Source organism: Saimiri boliviensis, chromosome 7 (assembly GCF_048565385.1).
Source record: "Saimiri boliviensis isolate mSaiBol1 chromosome 7, mSaiBol1.pri, whole genome shotgun sequence".
NCBI lineage: Eukaryota > Metazoa > Chordata > Mammalia > Primates > Cebidae > Saimiri > Saimiri boliviensis.
Window position 1 is genome coordinate 111,047,712 of NC_133455.1, and position 23,621 is coordinate 111,071,332.

At 37.2% G+C, this 23,621-nt stretch overlaps 1 protein-coding gene across 2 annotated transcripts in view; it reads right to left on the bottom strand.

Annotated features, from left to right (window-relative positions):
* Positions 1-643: 643 nt before the first annotated feature.
* The window catches only part of AEBP2 (AE binding protein 2), a 79,910-nt gene continuing 56,932 nt past the window's right edge, over positions 644-23,621 (bottom strand). The window contains exons 5-9 of one of the 2 annotated variants that reach the window (XM_039461747.2): positions 21,713-21,837; positions 8,883-8,950; positions 6,744-6,857; positions 3,570-3,596; positions 644-2,996 (exon numbers count right to left, since the gene is read on the bottom strand). In XM_039461747.2, coding sequence (XP_039317681.1) covers positions 2,951-2,996; positions 3,570-3,596; positions 6,744-6,857; positions 8,883-8,950; positions 21,713-21,837 — 380 coding nt within the window. In that variant the 3' untranslated portion in view covers positions 644-2,950. The remainder of the gene's footprint in view (positions 2,997-3,569; positions 3,597-6,743; positions 6,858-8,882; positions 8,951-21,712; positions 21,838-23,621) is intronic. The other variant, XM_039461748.2, reaches the window with a different exon arrangement.

A 23,621-nucleotide genomic window follows, 5' to 3' on the forward strand; every position in this document is an offset into this window, starting at 1 on the left:
AAAAATACCAAAGATTTTTAGTGGAGCATTTTTTAAAATGCAAAGATTTTTAGTAGAGTATTTTTAGGTAACATTTACATGTAAAAAGTTTATTAGAACTTTCGGTAACATTTATATATAAAAAGTTTATTAGAAATATAAAAAATTTTAAATTTTAAACTATTTTCCACCTCAAGATTTTTTAGATAAAGCAGATGTGCCTTATAGTTCAAACACAATCTGATGTACAAAATCTCATTTAGTTCTTAGTAAAATAAATACAGAAACACAACTGATGAAATGAAGGACTATTAATAACTATTAAAAAAAAACAATGTAAAAGTTTCCAAAAACCACCATTTGTTGTAGGTACCTGATATGGCAATGTTTACTGTAAAATATATTAAACCATTTCCACTAAAATTTAATGTGCTGGCTTATTACCAAGATGAACATTATCACATTAAAATGCAAGTTGTACAGTCTAGGTTTATGTTTCCAATCTTTCTGTCAGCTAGACAAAGGAACCAAAACTTTTTTCTTAAAGGACTAGAGACAGGCTGAGTATCCCTTATCCGAAATGCTTGGGACCAGAAGTATTTCAGATTTTTGATTCTTTCAAATTTTTGAGTATTTGCATATACATAAGACTCAAGAACTGAGATCCAAGACTAAACATAAAGTTCATTTATATCTCATATACACCTTATACATATAGACTGAAGGTAATTTTATACAACAGTTTTAATAATTTTATGCATGAAACAAAGTTGTAATTACGTTTTGACTATGACCAGTCACATGAGGTCTGGGGTGGAATTTTCCACTTGCGGAATGATGTCAGAACTCAGAAAGTTTTGGATTTGGAGCTTTTTTTTTTTTTCCAGATTTTTGGATTAGGGATTGTCAACCTGTAGTAATAATTTGGGGCTTGCAGGACCTAAGGTCTCACCACTCAATTCTGCCAATGCAGGGAGAAAGCAGGCATAGAAAATAAACATATAAATGCGTATGCTTATGAGCTGTAGTTTGCTTGATGCTGAACAATATATAAATTCTGGACAACAGACTTATTTCAGGTGTCATATTACAAATATGTCATTAGAAGGTAGGAGGAACAGTACAGATGGGTAGACATTAATAAATGAAAACCACAAATTAAAATTTTCACACTTATTACCCAATCATAATTGGATGTTATGTGTATATATGTATACATACAAGTTATAAAGTTAGCTCATTTCAATTCCATATTCTTTTTGGTGTGTTAATCAACAGTATCAAACTATCATCAGATAACCAGCAAAATGAATACTCAGTAGTTAATCAAGAATCAGGAAACCTGGTTTTGACATCTAAGTATTTCTACACAATGAAAAAAACTTTTTTACTGTGCTCTTTAGAAAATATCAGATGTACCTTTTCAGGTGTCATTTTAAAATTAAATTAAATTGTTACAATTTGAAGCTATATGTGATTTGCTTTGTTTTATTAGAAAAAATACTCAAGCAAGGTCTACAATCATTGGTCAATTAAGAATGACTTACAAGAACATGAGGCAATAAAATAAAAATACAGGTACAAACTATGTATCTGAAACACTTCTATTTGGCAATTTTATAACAAATCAAATTTTAAAAAGAACAAAAAAGATTGCAGATTACTTCGCAGATACAGAATAAAGCAATTGATGAAGTGCTTAAGCAAAAGAAAACAAACAAAAAAAAACACTGCTTTTCTTTTAAAAAATAAAATCACATTGCTATAGATCAAATGGATAATACCCTTATTAAACAACCATTCCAGAATGTCTTATACTAGCAGTGCTTTTATTTGCACGTCATTTAATTTTATAAGACTCATTTCATGTATATAGCTCTTTACCCCACTGCTAACGAATAAAGTCTCTCATAATTTTTACATTTTTTAATTTTGTAAAGCAAATGAGAAATGATTTATGTATCATGAAACCTTTCCCATTTTGGAACCAAAGGTTTAATTCTATATTTTTGTCTATTATTTCTTTAAAAAATTTAGTGTAAAAACTGCTGGTTTTTATATCACTGTAGTAAAGTGAAAACTCCTCAATCAGGAGTATTTTCTGCAGTTTCACTGCATATAACCACATACTTTACAATATGTCCTTCCAACAGTAAGGAAATAATTGATTTCATGATCACTGTCAGAAATGAGTGCCATAATTCTATTATGGGTATAGGTCCTCCCTCAAAGACTTTCTGGAAGGATGTTCAATTTGTTTTGTTCTTAGATATTAACAGTAGTACATAGTCCCTTAAGTCTGCGAAAGACATTTATTGTTAAAGAAGGTGCTTTTATTAACAATTCCTCTGGCAGCACTAGTGAATTACAATATCCTTCAATATTATTTCTACCATAATATATACATTTAACTTTCATGCCTCTAGAAAAACATCTACAGTACATTTCAAAATATAAAAATATATTACAAATCTGCTGAATTATTTACAAGCAATGTTCTATTATCTCTATGCAACATTTGTTTAATACAATACTAACAAGTTACACATATTTCCATTTCTGTAAGTTAAAAAAAATCGATATGGCTTCTTGCTTACCAAGCAAGAAAGTGATTTTATTTTCCTTTTCAAAACCAACTTTGGTGCATAAAAGATTCAGTTTGAAGGTACTTGTAAAAAAAATACAATTTTTCTTACATTAAGAAAAAACAACTCAAAAACCAAATGATTTCCTCAGAAAAAAAAATTAGAGTCATATAGGTTAAATGAAAATATGAAGATTATTCAAATAATTTGAAAGGTTTTTCAAAAACCGTTAACAGATTAGTTATATAGGTAAATATGAACATACTGTACTCCATGAGAAAGCCCTAGTCCTGAAAAGGGAGCCACCAGACATACTGCAACACTCTTTAACAGTAATTTTCAGCCCTAATTCGATAGACGAATTTTTAGTTGATTGCAAACGTCGTTCACTGTTTGCTTAAATACAAATTGAACACTTTTCTTATCAGAGTTCTGCAAAAGAACACAAATGGCAACCAATCACATCTATTTATCATAATTGAAAAGTAAATTATCTCTTGATAATTTTCATTGTCTAAATATTTCCTAATATGTCTTCAAATCAATGAACACTGTCAAGACAAATATCCTTACAGTGCTTTTGGTATTTGTAAGGGCACAGGTTGTAATTGTTTTTCTTTCCAATATAAACTACTGAAATCACTAAAGGGAAAAAAAAAAAAAAAAAAAAAGAAAAGCAGCTTAAAGCAGCAAGCATGCAAAGCCTTTAAGAAGCTGTTCTACTAAGTTGCCAAAAGAGTGTTTGCTCAGTCTCCCACAGTACCATTCCATGAAAATGTGGATATACAGTAATATATTAATATATTCCACCGAAGAGTCTACTTCATTCACAGAATGTTTACACTAAGCATAAATATTATCCTAAATACTGGATTAAAAAAAAAAAAAAAAAAAAAAAAGGAAGGGGTTGACTCTAATGTGCAACTTTTCCTAAACCCATTGTCAGTGACTAAGACTGCAGGTGTCCCCGCTTGTTTGCTTTTTATGTATTTATTTATTTTTTACCTCTTCAACCTCTTCTGCGGCATTGTTCTAGAAAAAGAGAAAAAGAAACTCTTTTATTCAACTAAATAAAAAACACTGCTTCAAGAGACATTAAAAATATTTATAAGATATAGGCAATGTGACTAATCATAGATTATAATGAAAATTTATTTCCAAAACATTTATACATATGGATCCATACTTAGTTACATAATAGTTGCTTAATAAAAGTTTTAAATTTAGCCTGCTTGTGCGTTTTTAAGAAAGAATTCCATATGTAATACATATATTTTAGGCAACTAGTACTTTAAAACTGACGCTTGGCTGGGTCCCAAGGATTACATGCCTGTAATCCTCCCAGCAGTTTGGGAAGCCAAAGCAGAAAGATTGCTTGAGCCCAGGAGTTCAAGACAAGCCTGGGAACACAGACAGATGTGTTCTCAAAAACAACAACAAACCCTGAAGCTTAAATCCCAAATAAATACAGTTGTCCCTCGGCATGCATGGTGGGAGTGTGGGGGTCCCCAGAACAGAATCCCCTGCAGATTCCAAAATCCAAGGAAATAGCAGTATTTGCAAATAACCTAAATACATCCTTCTGCATACTTATACTTAATATAATATAAATGCTACGTACATCAGTGTTATACTACACTGGTCTTTTATTTGTATTTTTTTTAATTGTTGTATTGTTATCTTTTACCCCCAAATAGTTTTGATACACAGTTGATTGAATCCATGGATGTGGAAGCCACGGTTACAGAGGGCCAACTGTGTATTTAGTCTCATTTTGAAAAAATATATTTTTCAGAAGGTTTGCCATGCTTTCATTTTGACATGTGCACAAGAAGGAAATTATTTCTCCTAAAAAACAAGAAAGAATAATTTTCCTATTTTAATTAATTTCACAAGTTTTCCCAATGGAAATCCAGAAATTTAAGAAAAGACTGCTACACCAGGGCAAATGTAGGGGCTTCCATGACTCTATACCACTTTACAGTACACTCAATTCTGATTTTCAGAATAGTGAAAGCTTGTAGAGTCAAAATTAAGTTTTATGGTGGCTTCCTTTCTTTTTGGGGGGGGGGGGGGGGACACAGTCTTGCTCTGTAGCCCCAGATGGAATGCAGGATGTGTTCTTGGCTCACCGCAACCTCCGTCTCCTGGGTACAAGTGATTCTCGTGCCTCAGCCACCCAAGTAGCTGAGGTTACAGGTGTGTGCCACTATATTCAACTGATTTTTGCATTTTTAATAGAAACAGGATTTCATTATGTTAGCCAGGCTAGTCTCGAACTCCTGGCCAAAAGTGATACACCCACCTCGGCCTCCCAAAGTGCTGAAACTACAAGTGTGAGCCACCTCACTCAGCCAAGATGGCTTTTTTGATACAGGTAAGGAAAATTAAATCCACAGAAGCACCCAATATAGCCTAGTAACATCCTCATTTCCAACAACAGAATCAGTAAGAATTGTGGAATCATACACATATTTGAGAATAGGCAACACTGTTCCTACGAACTTCAGAATATCCATTCTAAGCTTAATGTTTTTCAAGTCACTTTCACTAAAATATCTCAATTGCTTCCTACATAGCACAAAAGCAGAAAAAGATAAGCTGGTTTGGTGAGAACACAAGACTCTTTGAAAGAAGGAAGTAGGATGCAGGGCAGAAACACAGACTAATCTTAATTTAAGATTCATGCTCCTTTGACAACTCTCTGAGAGGTAACTTGTAATCTTCCCAAATTTTTAGTAGTAGACTACTCTTAATCTTCTTCTCCTTGATGATCTAGTTCATTCCACAAAGAGTAAGTTTTACTGTATTAATTAGCACTTTCATCAAAAGAAGTTCGAGAAGAAAAAAATTTTGGGGGGACAGGGTCTCACTCTATCAGCCAGGCTGGAGTGCAGTGGCATGATCTTTGCTCACTGCAGCCTCAAACTCCCAGGCTCAAGCAATCCTCCCACCTCAGCCTCCTGAGTAGCTGGGACCACAGGCATGTGCCACCATGCCTGGCTAGTTTTTGTATTTTTTTTTTTTGTAAAGATAGGGTCTCATTATGTTGCCCAGGCTGGTCTTGAACTCCTAGACTTCAGCAATCTGCCTGCCTCCGTGTCCCAAATGCTGTGATTACAGGCATGAGCCACTGCGCCCACCCAAAAACACCTTTTTTGTGGTGAGGAAAACTATGTTTCCACATGGAAATGTCCACTATGTTAGAATTTCACTCACAGAATAATGTCTCAAATTACAGGAATCTCCAGGTGAGTAACACTCCAAAAAGGTGTATCGTAGAATGAATACATCCTCCAAAGTATTACTATAAAATTAGCTATCTTTACAATAGCTAAAATATACAAAGTTTCATTCAAAGAGATATATAAAGTCCTTTTGGTAAGAGTGCCTTTTAAAAGCTGGTTTTAAGCATTTCCACCACTTTTTAAAATCACTCTAATGTACCTCATTTGGATAGAGGCACTATGGAGTTCAATCACATTCTGTAGAACCTTAGGCAGATTAACTATTTAACCTCTTGCCTCAGTTTTCCAATCTGTAAAGCAGAGATAGTAAAACCTACTTTACAGAGCAGCCGTGAGGATAAAGTATATGCAAAGCACCTAGCAAAGTGACTTAGCACATAGACAAAAATTCTGGTCTCTTCTCCTTCCCCTCCATACCTTTATAAGCATAGTACACTAAAAAAACTCAAATCATAAAAGTACTAGAAATGTGAACACTCTAAGCTATGTATTAAGAAAACAAAAAAAATATTTGACTTGTTCTTTTAGAAAGTTTGGAGAAAGTGTAATTTAAAAAAAAAATTAAAACAGTTTTGGCATTTCAGACTCCTGCAACATATTATTAGGTCCACAAAAGTCTGTTATTATAAAAGGAATTACCTTATTAAAAGGGCATTTATCTTCAAATTACTATGTATATTATAATCTAACATACTTAAGATAAATCTGGGATTAAACAAGCATATAAATGTTAGCAAAATATTGTTTCCCTGGACTGTACAATTTTTAAACTTTTTATGAGTCTACACACCAAAGAAAAAAATGCCAGGAAGTAGTAAGATATGCTTGGTATTAAAATTCAGTACTGAAAACTAAGTCCTAATTTATCCAAATTTGGGGGATAGAAAATTACAATTCAAAAAGTAAAACATAAAGGCAAGAATTAAATTACCTGTATATGTTTGGGTCCAAAAGCAAGGCAGTATCTTTGGGTAGCTTTGATAAATGAACTACTTTAGTTTTTAACTGATGTCGTTCACTTTCATTCACCCACACATCAGGCAGACTATGAATTAAAAAACAAGTCAATAATAAGATAACATTAATTTTAGATTTACACTTCCTGTGCCTTCACATTCTGGTATTTTCTGCTACTCTGATCAGTCCATATTAAGTGAACAAGTTTCCCAGAAGCCAGGGAAGCTCAGCTATTAACCTTAGTAGCAGGACGTGGAGTCCCAGATAAGAAATGACAGTGTTAAAATGTTAAACATGAATTCAGGAATAAATTAAACATTTTCAGCAGCAACATCTTATAAAACTTAGAAACTTATCAGAGCACTCTGGCTAGCTTTTTACTCAATGAGTGAAATTCATACTTGAGTTTGATTTGTTGGAAATCTGAGAGCAAGTTTTTTTTACTGAGAGAGAAATAAAAGGGCCCGGCATGTTGGCTCATGCCTGTAATTCCAGCACTTTGGGAGGCCAAGGTGGGGAAGATCACATGAGCCCAAGAATTCAAGCCCAGACTGGCCAACTTGGTAAAAACCCGTCTCTACTAAAAATACAAAAATTAGCTGGGCATGGTGGCACACAGCTGTAATTCCAGCTACTCCGGAGGCAGAGGCATCACTTGAACCCAGGAAGCAGAGGTTACAGTGAGCCAAGAGCGCACCACTGCACTCCAGCATGGGCAGCAGAGCAAGACTGTCTCAAAAATAAATAAATAAATAAATAAATAAATAAATAAATAAATAAATAAATAAATAAGAACCCTGGAAAATTAAACTCCATTAAAAAAAAAATGCATGTGGCCACAACACTAAATTCAAAGAAATTCAACTCTACAAGAAAATTCAAATGCATTAGGAATACACACATCTGAATTTGATTTTTTGGAACAGGGTCTCGCCCTGTCACCCAATCTTGAATGCAGTGGTTCAATCATGACTCACTGAAGCTTCAACCTCCTGGGCTCAATCAATCTTCCCACCTCAGCCTTATGAGTATCTGGGACTACAGGCGACAACATTACAACCAGCTAATTTTTTTTGTTTTTTGTTTTTTTTCCTATAGAGACAAGGTCTCACTATGCTGCCCAGGCTGATCTCAAACTCCTGGCCTAAAAGCAATCCTCCTGCCTCAGCCTCACAAAACACTGGTATTGCCATCATAAACCACTGAGCCCAGCTATTGGCTACATATGTGAATTAGGTATACATAATAAAACCTCTTTCAATTACATTTATTCAATTCTTGATACTTATAAATTTTGTCCAAAACTTCTACAATATACCCTCATTTCCTTTTATAAAATGAAAATTTTAATTAAAAAGATAAAAAGAAAATTATACATGAAATATCTGAACTGAGAAACATCTGGGTCAGAAGTGCTATAAATAGGCACTAAAACTCAAAAAAAAAAAAAAAAAGGTAATCACTGCTAGAAAACTGGTCAATTGCTATTTTTTTTTTTTAATATACAGCAAAACCACAATCGGAAGAATGTTTTTTCTTTTGATCAATTGCTTTTTCTATAAAATATCATTCATTGTGTGCTAGAGAACATTTACAAATTTTTTAAATAAATGATTCAAACAAAGGCACAGTTATGGCTGCTTGTATACTGCTTGGAGGTCCCTAAAAATCCTAAAAATGATTAAAAATTTCTACAACTACTTCTTCCTGTGCCTCAGTCTCCTGAGTAGCTGGGATTACAGGTGTACACCACCACACCCAGCTAATTTTTGCATTTTTAGTAGAGATGGGGTTACACCATGTTGGCCAGGCTGGTCTTGAACTGCTGCTGACCTCAAGTGATCCGCCCGCCTTGGCCTCCCAAAGTGCTGGGATTACAGGTGGGAGCCACAGCCCCCAGCTTAAAAAAAAACCTTAAGTTTCAAAGCCTGTAAGGTAAGCCAGATAGTCTAAGACCTTTCAGATTATCTCTTTAATCCTGACAACCTCAAAATGTTGTACAATGTAATTTCTTTTTTTTGAATTTAATAACAAACAATTTTTGTGTTTGGGATTTTAACAAAAATAAAACATAAACTTATTAAATGTTACACATAGTATTTCAAATACTTACATGTCTTCAGGCATCCAATGAAGCAAAAGTTTTATCTTCCCAGAATCTTCTTTTCTCTTAGCTATTACCTGATAATGAAATGAAAAAAAAAAAAACATAAAACAATTTGCAAAATATCATTTTCATGCATTGTTAAAAAAACACTTCTGGGGCTGGGCGCAGTGGCTCACGCCTGTAATTCCAACACTTTGGGAGGCCAATGTGAGTGAATCACAAGGTCAGGAGTTCGAGACCAGCCTGGCCAATGTGGTAAAACCCCATCTCTACTAAAAATACAAAAATTAGCTGGGCGTAGTTGTAGGCTCCTGTAACCCCAGCTACTCTGGAGACTGAGGCAGGGGAATCACTTGAACTCGGAAAACGGAGGTTGCAGTGAGCCGAGATAGAGCCACTGAACTCCAGCCTGGGCAAGAGAGTAAGACTTCATCCTAAAAAAAAAAAAAAAAAAAAAAGGCCAGGCACAGTGGTTCATGCCTGTAATCCCAGCAGCACTTTGGGAGGCGGAGGCAGGTGAATCACCTGAGGTCACCAACCTGGCCAACATGGTGAAACCACATCTCTCACGTTTAAAAAAACAAAAAAATTGTAAAATAAAAAAGCCACTTTTAATCAAGAACTTAAGTGTTCATACCCTGGAAAAGATAGTACACCTCCACTACACCCTGCTTTGTAGTTCTTCCCTGTTTTGTGGCACTCAAACCTCTCTGTCTTTCCCACAAGGCTGAAAAGTCCATGACATAGGTATCTTCTTATTCAACGAATTTTTGGGTCATACCACCTATAGCAGTGTTTAGTATAAAATGAATTAATTAACTGTTTGGAAATCTATTCTAAAAAAATAAACCTAGATTCAGTAGAAGCTCTGTGCTGAAGGATGTCTGTATTACAGGGAACACTGTTAAGCACTTCAGGCCTAAAAAGGGGAAAGCAAATATCCCAACACTGAAATCTAAGAACTGTACTTATTAATACTTATTATCTCCACCCAAGTTGCCATAAGCCAAGTTCAGGTCTCCATTCTTCTGGACCTCCTCAAGTCATCAAGGCTACTTTCCACTCAATACCCAGAAGGCTTTTCCAAAGTACAAATTCAAATTCAGTAGTATCAATTCCCTGATAAATTCTTCAACAGTTCCCCTGAGGACTTATGAAAGGGTCACTCTAAGCATGGTACAGAAAACTCTTCAGGATCTGGCCTCTCTAGGCCTCCATTATTTCATGCTTTTCTGCCTTGAACTCCCTTAGCCTCATATTGAGAACGGTTTCCCAAACTACTTGGAACATATAAAAGAAATAGTGTCCTGATCTGTAACTTAATGGAACAACTAACTCTCTGGGCTCTCTGTGCACCAGCAGCATTAATATTTCACAGAAGAACAATTATCATATTCAGATACTATCAGAGTACTGTACACACAAAAGTAAAATAAAACAAATCCCACTCTACTAAAACTAAAGACTTATTATAAGAAAACTCTAGCTCGCAGCTTTTGGAAGGCTTACTGAAGGTCACTTCCTCAGTGGCTCACGCCTGCAATCCCAAAGTATGGGAGGCCAAGGTGGGTGGATCACGTGAGTGCAGGAGTTCTACACCAGCCTGGGCAACATAGGGAAACCCTGTTTCAATACAAAAAATTAGCCAGCTATGGTAGTGTTTGCCTGTAATACCAGCTACTTGGGAGGCTGAGGTTGACAGGATTACCCGCACCCAGGAGCCGAGACCGTGTCACTGCACTCCAGGCTGAGGGACAGTGAGGCCCCACACCACCATCCAAAAAAAACAAAAGAAAGAAAGAAAGGAAAAGGAAAAGGTCACTTATTTAAAAAGTGATATACTGCAGAATTACAGTAAAAATCAAGAACAAAAACTGTAACATGTCTCACTATGATATCTCTAATGGCTTTTCAACTGTCTACAAGTTCTGGCTCCGCTTTAAATAAATAACTGCAAATCATTAGATTATGTCTACATTTAAGTTTGGTTTATTCAAGAACTATGACCAGAAACCCCAATTATCTATACTCCAAAGTGTGACTTTGGCTCTCTATAACAAATTACTGAACATTCATTTACATATTCAGAATAAATGTTTAAGTTATATACACTTCATTTTTTGAATACTCATTTTAACTCAGGCAATTAACCTAAGCAACTACAGGTCTCAGTTAAGTCAAATAAAATTTACATCAAATTTTTACTCCCACCACCTCATCACTTTCCTGCCTGGCATACGCAGTGTCTGCCATGTGCATACACAATGATACATCTCCTTTTTAGGACACACGCATTATCACCTTTTCCGCACTGATCCTCCCCTCCCCGACAACTCTAATAATGAGTGAAGGGTCTCTTAGTCTACGTCTCCAAAATGCTGAGTGCTTACTCTGCATTAGCATGTATTACACCATATTGCCTCACAGGGTGTGGAATGTAGAACATGGTAGACAATTCAGTTTCCACCTCCACGTACTAACACAAACATTTCTAATAAATGCAGAATGCAAGCAAATAATTACAATGAAATACTATGCAGTCATTTAACATTGGGTTTACACAAACACTAGTAAAAACAAGTAATAGGCCGGGCATAGTGGCTTATGCCTATACTTTGGGAGGTTGAGGTGGGTAGAACTCCTGGGGTGAGAAGCTTGTGACCAGCCTGGCCAACATAGGGAAACCTCATCTCTACTAAAAATACAAAAATCAGCCAGGCCTGGTTGGTGCATGCCAGTGATCCCAGCTACTTGGGAGGATGAGACAGGAGAATTGCTTGAACCTGGGAGGCGGAGATCGCAACAAGCAGAGATCCTGACCCTGCACTCAAGCCTGGGCAACAAAGTGAGCGAGACTCCATCTCAAAAAAACAAAAACAAAAAAAGTAGCAATGGTACGAATATCAAAGTAAAAGGTATAAAGTCATACCATATGATTATGACTATCAAAAAACAGAAAAATTTATACGCAAAAAGATGTATATTTAAGTAAAAAATCCACGAATCTGAACAATTAAAATATGTACTACTCTATGCTAACCTCAAAAAAATAGAAGGAAAAACAAAAAATAGGTTTGCTTTCGCAATGAAATCATGGCACACAACTTCTTCTACTTTTCTTTATTCTTTTAGTTTTTAAGCACATCAGTTTTTCAACAAACTTTTCTCAAGCCAAGGTCTCACTCTGTCACCCAGGGAGTGCAGTGACATAATCTCGGCTCACTGCAACCTCTGCCTCCTAGGCTCAAGTGTTCTTCCCACCTCAGCCTCCTGAGTAGCCAGAACCACAAGTGCAGCCACTATGCCTAGCTATGTTTATTTTTTGTACAGAGGGGGTTTCGCCATGTTTCCCAGGCTGGTATCAAACTCCTAAGCTCAAGCAACCTGTCCCACCTTGGTCTAAAGCCATGTTACCATTATTATTTTTTAATCATTATTAAGGGAATAAAAATGCCATTTGTTTTACTATCTAAGTACATGGCTTACCTTAACCAATCAAAAGCATTCATAGCAGATGTAATTATTTTAAGTCTTTACATTTTTATTACTCAAAAAAGTTTCATTTTTAAAATTTAGCTTTCTGACTCTGTGCTTGTCTTCAACACTTTCACAACCATTTTCTGCTCCTCAATAAGGAGAGCATGCTTGATCCTGTCACGAACACATTTACCACACGTGAAACCACCAAAGCCCACGTTTCTGTTTTGGACAATCTCATAAGAACTTTAGGTCTTACATCGCGAACCCCTCGATGTCTGCATGGGCACACGACACATGCAGATTTTTGTGCTTTCCCAATCTTCTGGGTAAAAAGGTAAACAATTCTAGTTTTGTCAGAGGCTGTATCGTAGGAAAGCCTACAACGGTATGTCAAACGCTGGACCATTCTGAGTGCCTGCAGACAACGTCCCCGGAAGAGGAAGAAGAAAGTCTTTGAAATATCTTTAAATAAATAAACAGTAAAGAAAAAATACTACCAAGAAGGAAAAGTCTCTAATTTACAACTTAAGGCACTTATTATGTCCTGGAGTTTTTTACTGTTTTTAGTTGGTTTTATTTTAAATGAAACGTAGCTCAATCAGTTTTTAGGTTTAAGCTTAAGGAATCTATGCAAGTTATATGATACATCAATCTGAACAGAAAGACCTAAAGGAGTGTAAGAAAAGCAGGCCGGGCACCATGACTCACGCCTGTAATCCCAGCACTTTGGGAGGCCGAGGTGGGTGGATCACAAGGTCAACAGATAGAGACCATCCTGGCTAACACGGTGAAACCCCACCTCTACTAAATATACAAAAAATTATCTGGGCATGGTGGTGTGCACCTTTAGTCTCAGCCACCCAAGAGGCTGAGGCAGGAGAATCGCTTGAACCCAGGAGGTGGAGACTGCAGTAAGCCAAGATTGCGCCACTGCACTCCAGCCTGGCAATAAAGTGAAACTATGTCCAAAAAAAAAAAAAAAAAAAAAAAAAAAAAAAACCAGAGAAGAAAGAGAAAAGCAATATACTTTCCATTCATTACCAGATTGTGAAAATTAAGGTAATGCTTAAAATAAAATCAGAAAATAATAATGTTTAACTATTAAAATTTCCATATAAAGAAAACTAGCACTTTAGTGTTTTAATCATCTTAATCTCAATTTTTTTAAGTCAAGTTCCAGCCACCCAAACAAAATAATGTTACAATGTCATCCTGAAAACATATTAGGACTGAGTAAAAGCAGAACTTTAAGCAAAAATAAAACACTGTCTCCACTATATAAACACCTGTAGTAAGGCCAGGTGCAGCAGCTCACGCCTATAATCCCAGCACTTTGGGAGGCTGAGGCAGGAGGACTGCTTGAGCCCCGGAGTTCCAGGCCAGCCTGGACAACATGGTGAATCCCTGTTTCTGTTTCTTATTTTTTAAAATATGCGTTTAAAAAAAAAAAAAAAAAAAAAAAAAAAAAAAAAAAAAAAGCCTGTCATCAAATACCCTGATTCTAGAATTGGCAGCAAAATTAAATAAAAAGTCCAAACACAGGCCTGGAGATGCTACAACAAAATACCTTTATAATTATATAATAAATAAAAACAATGCAAGCCAACCAAGTACAGCAAGCCAACTGACTGGTGACTAGGATTTTGCTGACCTCTTCTGGAGAAGGCTCGAAAGAAAATATTTCAATTAACAAAATAAGGCAAATTAGGCAAACCAAATAGTACCTCATATCCTTTTTTTAATCAACTGTTTCATTATTTGTATTGCTATTTTCTACAAAGGTTAATTTGGTAACAAAGTAACTTAAATTTGTAGTTAGTACTGGATTTTTTTTTTTACTACTAACAGAATTGCTTCTGTTTAACATGTACTGCCTCCATCAAAACCTTCCCAGTTTCAGAACTTTGGAGAATTTGCTCACCTAGCTCCTTTCCTTTCTATGGTGTCCAACGAAGACCTTATCTCATTATGGATGTCTCTTCCTTCCACTTTCCTTCCCCAGGAAAAAAAAAATCATTCTTCAGATTACATTCCACCTTTCCCTCAGTACCTCAGCCTCCTCACTGCGACCTAAGGGTGCGCACCACTCATTCTTAGGTTGTTAAACTCACAACATGTGTAAGTGTCAATGTTCTTATCTCCTCTCAGATGTTTTCTATAGCTAAAAAAACCTGTTCATTTTCATGGACTATTTTGATCCTGAGCATATTTTTTATTTTCCTTCCAGACTTCTAATATTACCACCACTATTTTTGGTTTCTTCATTTGCCTTCTTTTTGGAACCATCTCTATTCTTCCCATGGTGAAGCTAAGGATTACATCAAAAGGAGCTGCTCTAATGAAAGCATATGCAAGTTAGTGCCTCCCTTTTACATCACAAGTTTATCATAACCACTATTCTCTTATTTGTAGAGATAATAGCTCATTACTAAACCACCATTTTATCAAATCTATGGCCCTTTAAATCATTAATTATTTGGTGAGGCCCAACCACTTCAATCCTTACACTTTTCTCATTATTTGCACTTATTTCCTAAGTAATCTCATCCAGTCTGATACCTACAAATACCACAAATATACTAAATACTCCTGTATTTTCTGTCTGTAGCCACATCTCTCTCCTCTGAGCTCTAAACATATCCATCAGCCTAAGCGGCAGAACCACTGAATGCTCCATAGGCCTCTAAATGTGTCCAAATTAGAGCTCTTGATATTCCCCCTCCCCAATCTGCTTGCCTGAGAGCCTCCATGGAAACTCCATTCATTTGGCCAGCTGCCCAGACCAAAAAGCCTTGGAATTGCTGTTGCCTCCCATTCTAAAACCCAGTATCTATCCATAAGTCTTGTCTATAGTAACTCTAAAAGATAAAACAGAATCCAACCCTGAACTCCACTGCAAACATTCCAGTCTAAGCCACTATCGTTCTCACTTGAAATACTGAAAAGGCAAATTCCACTTTATTCTCAACCCTTGACTTTCTACAATTTGTTCTCACCACAGAAACCAAAGCGAACGTATTAAAGCCTACATGAGGGAAAAAAAACAACAGTGGTTTTCTAGGGCAGGAGGTGGAGGTAGGAATTTACTACAAAGCTACACCAGGAAACTACAGTGCTGGGATCATTCTATCTGAATTGTCGTGGTGCTTGCCTCAGTGACTACAACTTTAAAAACTCATAGAAATGTATAACTTTCAATGGGTTAGTTTATTACACAGAAATTATACCTCAGTAAAAATTATTGACAGCAAGTTTCTTTACTAAGAGAGAAATAGAAACAGGCGCAGTGGCTCATGCCTATAATCCTAGCACTTTGGGAGGCCGAGGCATGTGCATCATGAGGTCAGGAATTTGAGACCAGCTTGGTCAACATGGTAAAACTTCATCTCTACTTAAAAAAAAAAAAAAAAAAAAAAAACTAGCCAGGTCCGGTGGCAGGCGCCTGGAGACTGAGGCAGGAGAACTGCTTGAACCCAAGAGGCAGGAGAATTGCTTGAACCCAAGAGGCAGAGGTCGCAGTGAGCTAAGAGCACACCACGGCACTCCAGCCTAGATGACAGAGCAAGACTCCATCTCAGGGGAAAAAAACAAAAGATAGAAAGAAAAGGGCCAGGCACAGTGGCTCGTGCCTGTAATCCCAGCACTTCGGGAGGCCGAGGTGAACAGATCACTTGAGGTCAGGAGTTCAACACCAGCCTGGCCAACATGGCAAAATCCCATCTCTACTAAAAATACAAAAATTAGCAGTGCACGGGGGCACTAATTTAGTAGTAGTCCCAGCTACTAGGGAGGCCATAGCACAAGAATTGCTTGAACTTCGGAGGCAGAGGTTGCAGTGAACCGTTATGATGCCACTGCATTCAGGCCTGGATGACAGAGACACTCTGTCTCAAAAACATAAAAATGAAAATATTATTTAAAAAACTAGGCCAGGCATGGTGGCTCACTCCAGCACTCTGGGAGGCCAAGGCAGGAGGATCACTCGAGCCCAGGAGTTTAAGACCAGCCTGGGCAACACAGCAAGACTTTGTTTCTACAAAAAAATAAGTAAGTAAGAAAAAAATTAAAAATCAAAAAATTGGCCAGGCCTGGTGGTGCACTCCTATAGACCAAATTACTTGGGAGACTGAGGCGAGAGGACTGCTTGAGCCCAGGAGTTTAAGGCAACAGTGAGCCACGATCATACCACCACATTACACCCTGGGTGATAGAGTGACACTCTGTCTCAAGGAAAAAAAAAAAAAAAAATCACTAAAGCAGACCATGTCTACTCAGTCCCCTTCAATGGCTTCCCATCTCACACAGAATAAAAGCCAAGGTCTTAGTCCAACCACGCCTCTCCCAGTTCCCTCTCAAACTTAACTCCCACTCTCTCCTCTTCCCTTGTTCCCTCCAGCTACACTGTCTACTCTGCCTGTTCACGGTTTTCCTAATATACCTGACATACTCCCACCTAAGGATGTTTCATTTGTTCTTCCCTCTGGATAAAGGCTCATCCTCCACTAATAATGGAATGGTTAATGCCCTCATTGTGAGTTTTTACAATTTTACTAATTTATCTTGTTTAATCGTGTCTCCTCCATTAGAGTATGGGTATGTTATTTTTTGTTTGGTTGGTTGGTTTTAATCTGTTTTGTTCACTGCTATATCATTAGTACCTGGCTCACAGTAAGTGCTCAGTATTTAAGTGAATGCACAAACTAGCTCTAATGCCACACTCTGGACATGGTGACATCTTACTGACCTCTTTAAAAAAAAAAAAAATCTAATTACAGACTTACCATAAAACTGTTTTCCCAAATTTCAAAAGAGGACTTCAACCAGCCTTGCTGTGCAAGGCCCTAATCATGCTGAATCCCCATAAAATACCCAGAGCAGCCATATTAACTCTTTCTAGTCTGCAAACCCTGTAATATTTTCCTCCCCAACTCTTCCATCTTTATTTAGATAACTGTATTTCCTATGTTCTTTAAAAGAAAATAAGGACATCTTTCCTCAAATTCATGTCTCCATGTCTTCCAATCTCAGAAAAAGTTTCCTTTTCTTTGCATCTAATTTTCTACTTTTTTGCCTTTGACTCCAAATTTTGTTCTTTACTCTCTCCTTTATATCCTTATCTAATTTCCAAAATACACAATTCTACCCTAAATATTTTAAAACTTGAGTAGTATGTACTGATACGTAACTATTTCCATTTTCTATCTTGCTTTTTAAAAATAAAGTTATTTAGTAGTGTCCATTTAATTGGTATACTTGCTGCCAATAAATTGGCAGCACAAGGAGGATCAAAGGGTAAGCTCCTAACCAGGCTCCCATGCCCAGGCTGAAGCAGGATCTATCTTCCCTGTAAGTATCACACATATCAACCTAAATACCACAAGAGTTCTCATCCTGTAATCAATGAATGGGTTTGGGGTAAAGGTCCATAAACCCTATGTAACAACAATACACAACTACACTAGATCACACTAGAAAAGGTAATACAACCTTTACAGTCCCTAGATTCATCACCTGAAAAATTCAAGTTAGGGCACAAACACTGGTCATGTGGTAACTAAAAACACAAATTAATTTATATAACACATTTAAAAACTTAAATTATGTCAAGCATGCCTCCATTTACATTTAGTCCATAAACAAGACAAGGTTAGCCTGGGCAACATGGCGACACCCTGCCTCTACAGAAAATAAAAATAAAAAAATTAGCCAGGTGTGGTAGTTCCTGGCTACTCAACTACTCAGCGTGGTCCCAGCTGTACTCAGAAGACTGGAGAGAGGGGATCTCTTGAATCCAGGAGATCAAGGCTACAGTGAGCCATGTTTGTGCCACTGCACTCCAGCCTGGGTGACAGAGTAAGACCCTGTCTTGGAAAGGGAAAGGAAGACAAAGGATGTCAGGAGGGCATGATGACTCACACCTGTAATCTCAGCATTCTGGGAGCCTGGGACAGGAGGAATGCTTGAGGCAGAGTTCAAAACCAGCCTGGGCAACATAGCAAGATAGTGTCTCTCTATAAAAATATATTAAAAATAGAGTCGGGCGCGGTGGCTCAAGCCTGTAATCCCAGCACTTTGGGAGGCCGAGGCGGGTGGATCACGAGGTCAAGAGATCGAGACCATCCTGGTCAACATGGTGAAACCCCGTCTCTACTAAAAATACAAAAAATTAGCTGGGCGTGGTGGTACGTGCCTGTAATCCCAGCTACTCAGGAGGCTGAGACAGGAGAATTGCCTGAACTCAGGAGGCGGAGGTTGCAGTGAGCCGAGATCGCGCCATTGCACTCCAGCCTGGGTAACAAGAGCGAAACTCCGTCTCAAAAAAAAAAAAAAAAAAAAAAAAATATATATATATATATATATATATATATATATATACACACACACACATATATACATATATGTATATATATGTGTGTGTGTGTGTGTGTGTGTGTGTGTGTATATATATATATATATACTAAAAATAAATGTTAAAAAAAAACAAAACCCAAGGATGTCCCCTCCAACCATTCCTATTCCACCTAGTACTAGAAGTCCTAGCTAGAGCAATCAATCAGGTAAAATCAATAAAAGGCATCCAAATAGGAAAAGAAGAAATCAAATTATTTCTTTTCACAGACACTATGATTCTACACCTAGAAAACCCTGAAAATTTCACCAAAATCTCATAACCCTGATTAACAACTTTGGCAAAGTCTCAGGATACAAAAATCAACATACAAAAATTAGTAGCATTTGTATATAACAGTTACACTCTAGCTGACAACCAAATCAAGAATGCAATGCCATTTACCATAACCACCACCACCACCACCACCACACACACACACACACACACACACACACTCTCACACTCACTCACTCTCCCTCCCTCCCCCAATTCAATAAATGGCACTGCAGAAACTGGCTGACCATATGCCAAAGAATGAAACTGGATCCTTACTGAACTCTCACCACATGAAAAATTAACTCAAGATGGGCTGGACACGGTGGCTCACACGTGTAATCCCAGCACTTTGGGAGGCTGAGGCAGGTGTATCACTTGAGGTCAGGACAATACCAGCCTGGCCAACATGCCAAAACCCCATCTCTACTAAAAATACAAAAATTAGCTGGGTGTGGTGGCATGTACCTGTAATCCAGCTACTCAGGAGTCTGAGGGAGGGGGATCACTTGAACCTAGGGCAGGCATCTCCAAACTACGGCCCGCAGGCCGCATCCGGCCCCCCGCCGCATTTCAGGAAGGGGCACCTCTTTCATTGGCGGTCAGTGAGAGGAGCACAGTATGTGGCGGCCCTCCAACGGTCTGAGGGACAGTGAACTGGCCCCCTGTGTAAAAAGTTTGGGGATACCTGACCTAGGGAGTAGAGGTTGCACTGAACCTAGATCGTGCCAGGGCAACAGAGCAAGACTCTGTCTCAAAAAAAAAAAAGAAAAAAAAAAGGAAGTACAAAACTGAGGAGGGCTATATATGTAATTATATAACTGGAAAGTAAGTAAGGACACCTCCAACTGCCTTAAATAGTGAAACCCAAGGATGCTCTACAAGGCCTTTATATAAAGTAACACGGTGTTGCATATAACCTATACAAAGCCTCCCATGTAAGTCAATACTATGTGAATAGTTGTTACACTGTATTTTTCAATTCCTATTATCTTTATTGTGGTTCTTCTCCCGGGAAATATTACCAATCTGTGGGTGGTTGGAATCATGGTCGCAGAACCTGTGGATACGGAGGGATGACTGCATGTAGAAGTAAACAGGAAAATGAAAAAAAACCTCATTATTATAGGAGACAAGGGAAATAGAGATTAAAACCAAACAAGATACTGATATCAATAAGGATCTTTTGTATTTCAATTCTCATGCATTTTTCAATTGAAATATTTAAAAGTAACCCAAATTGTGTGTGTGTGTCTGTGTTTTAAAGACAGGATCTCACTTTGCAGCCCAGGCTGGAATGCAGTGCTACAATCACAGCTCACTGCAGCCTTGACCTCCTGGGCTCAGCCAATCCTCCCACCTCAGCCAGTACTACAGGTGCACACCAATAGGCTCAGCTCATTTTTTGCATGCTTTTGTAGAGACAGGGTTTTGCCATATTGTCCAAGCTGGTATTGAATTCCTAGGTTCAAGCAATCTGTCTGCCTGCCTCAGCCTCCCAAAGTGCTAGGATTATAAGCCTGGGCTACCACGCCCGGCTGTACTTTGTTTTTGTAGTTTTTTCAGCTTTTTTTTTTTTTTTTTTTTTTGAGGTGAAGTTTCACTCTTGCTGCCCAGGCTACAGTGCAGTGGTGCGATCTCAGCTCACAGCACCCTCCACCTCCTAAGCTCAAGCAATTCTCCTTTCTCAGCCTCCCAAGTAACTGGGATTACAAGCATATGCCACCATGCCTGGGTAAATTTTTGTATTTTTAGTAGAGGCAGGGTTTCCCCACATTCACAAGGCTGGTCTCAAACTCCTGGCCTCAGGTGATCCACCCACCTCAGCCTTTCAAAATGCTGGGATTGCAGACACTGCACCCAGCCTGTATTTTGTATTCTGACAGACAAAATTAAACACATACTTTTCAGAGATTAGAATCACCAAAAGTATGGTCTATAATGTATGTTTATTAACTTACACCAAACTACACCAATTTAAAAATAACTGAAGAACAAAATGAAAAGAGGCATGGAAGAAAGAATAACTCTCTATTATAACCCCTCATTAACCAAAAACATAAACTGGATTTACTGCTTTTTCAAAATCTGGTACTTTTCTTCTTCTACATTGACAACACAGTCATTCAACAATTATACTGAGTGCCTACCACGTGCCAGGCAAAATTCTAGGCATCTGGGATATATGAGTGAACAAAGGAGACTAAAATCCTTTCCCTCATGAAGCTCTAATAGCAAATATAATCTTATTTTCTGTTTAACAAACATTGGATGGGTGTGTGGGCTAAGAACAGGTGGCTCCATGCAGTAAACAGAAAGGTGAATGAAACTTTTTAGAGCTAAAAGGAGTCTAATATTCTAATTTTGCAAATAAGCATACCAGATCAGAAAAGACACCTCGTTTACCTAGTGTCAGAATCCAGTAATACCTAGTAGCACTATACGATGTGTCACCCCATTATTCCTAAGTAGCTCAAAGTAAAGGCTAACATATTCAGTTTAATCACAAACATGTAAAATTATTGATGTATGTTTTATAACCAATAATACAAGCAGTATTTTCAATATTGATAAAGCAAAAGGTTCTGTGATATTTGTTAAATTGTATTTTCTTCAGAGATTTAGAAATAATTGTGAAAATATGTTTTTGCAAAGCTTTATATTTAATTAGAAAAAATAAAAGAATACTTACAGTACTATGAAAAACGACACTGTGTCCCTTCCCTAAACTTTCTATATGAGCTGAGAGGTTAAAGCATATGGCTCGATGTCTTATCGCATCCAGTGTTTGTGCATCGAAGAAATCATGTGGTCGTGCTAAAAGTCAACATTAAGAAAATAAAGAATATTTAGAAAAACATAATAAGTAATAAAGACTGAAATAATTAACAAGTACATATCTATCAATAGTATTTATAGTCAAGATATTATTTGCTAACAAAACGTGGACTCTAGATGAGAAGACTAACATATGAAAGCATTATTTCAACAAATGAGTGAATGTGAGTTACTTCTGACGTTTGGTGTGTTAAGTTCTGACCTCAAACCTCGTAATTCCACATCTCAGCTATTTTATTTTCATAAAATTTTATCTTTTACTCCAACATCTCTCCTCAGCATAAGGTCTCTATTTTCAGCCATCTGAGGAACACCTATGCATTGGGATCTAAAACTCACCACTGTCAAACCTACAAAATAAATTTCATGACCATTTTGTAGTGCCATGTAATTTCAGCTTGTATAAATCTGACAATACAGTATTATTTTGAGGGTTGTTTTTTTTTTTTTTTTTGAGACAGTCTCACTCCTTTACCCAGGATGAAGTGAAGTGCAGTGGTCCCATCTCGGCTGACTGCAACCTCCACCTCCCAGGGGTTCAAGTGATTCTCGTGACTCAGCCTCTGGGGTAACTGGGACTACAGGCATGCAGCACCATGCTTGACTGATTTTCGTATTTTGAGTAGAGACAGGGCTTCACCATGTTGGCCAAGTCTGTCTTGAACTCCTGGACTCGTGATCCACCCACCTCAGCCTCCAAAAGTGCTAGGTATACCAGCATGAACCACTGTACCCAGCCTATTTGGAAGTTTCTAACAAGCATTTCTTGATTATGAACAACTATTTGAACAATTATCTAATAAAATTACAAACGAATTTTTGGAGGCCAATTAGTCCACCAAAGCTACCAATCAACTCCACCAGTTATGAAGCTGTGTGACTGTGGGCAAACTACTTAACCTTCATTGCACTATGTATTATTTGTAAAATGGAAATTATCCTAACAATTTTCAATTGTAAGTAAACAAAACAAATGCACATAAAAAATGCCTTACAAATCATAAGGCCGTTTATATTAATAAGCTTATATAACTGTTTTTTTTTTCTTTTTCTTTTAGATACACGGTCTCTTTCTGCTGTCCAAGGTGCTAGAGTCCAGTGGTGTGATCATGGCTCACTGCAGCCTCAAACAAACTTCTGGGCTCAAGTGATTCTCCTGCCTCAGCTTCTTGAGTAGTTAGGACTATGGGCATCTTCCACAATGTAACTATTTTTTTTTTAAACAAATTGTTTCACATACATAGAGTAGGCAATCTTTTAGTGTAATCACACACAAAAAAACTATACACTGAAGATTTAATTTGGTAAGAACATTTTTCAAATTTCAATTTTCATCCCACTATTATAAATTGTTCTATTCCTATTCCTAATAAGAAAGTTGCCCAAAATAAAGAAAACAAATTGATTATTTACATTTGTGGCGTATACTAATACATGTAATTTTTCAACATCTGTAATTGAAAATTCAATTTTACTAATAAGAGTTGGCTCAATTCCCTGGTACAGCATATTCTGAATTACATATATGCTGATTTCCCCCACTCTGGCTATTCAAAGAGTTCTCAGAATATCTACAAAAATCCACAAAAGCTTTTATGGGGAATATTTTCACCAGCTGGCACATTACATAGAACATACCTAAACAAACAGCTCTTTCCCCTAGATATTTCCTCAAGAGAAAATAAAAACACCATCTAGTAATAAACTAGCAGAACCCAAAAGACTAAGAATGCAGCGATACTAGAAAATCAGAAAGAAAAAGT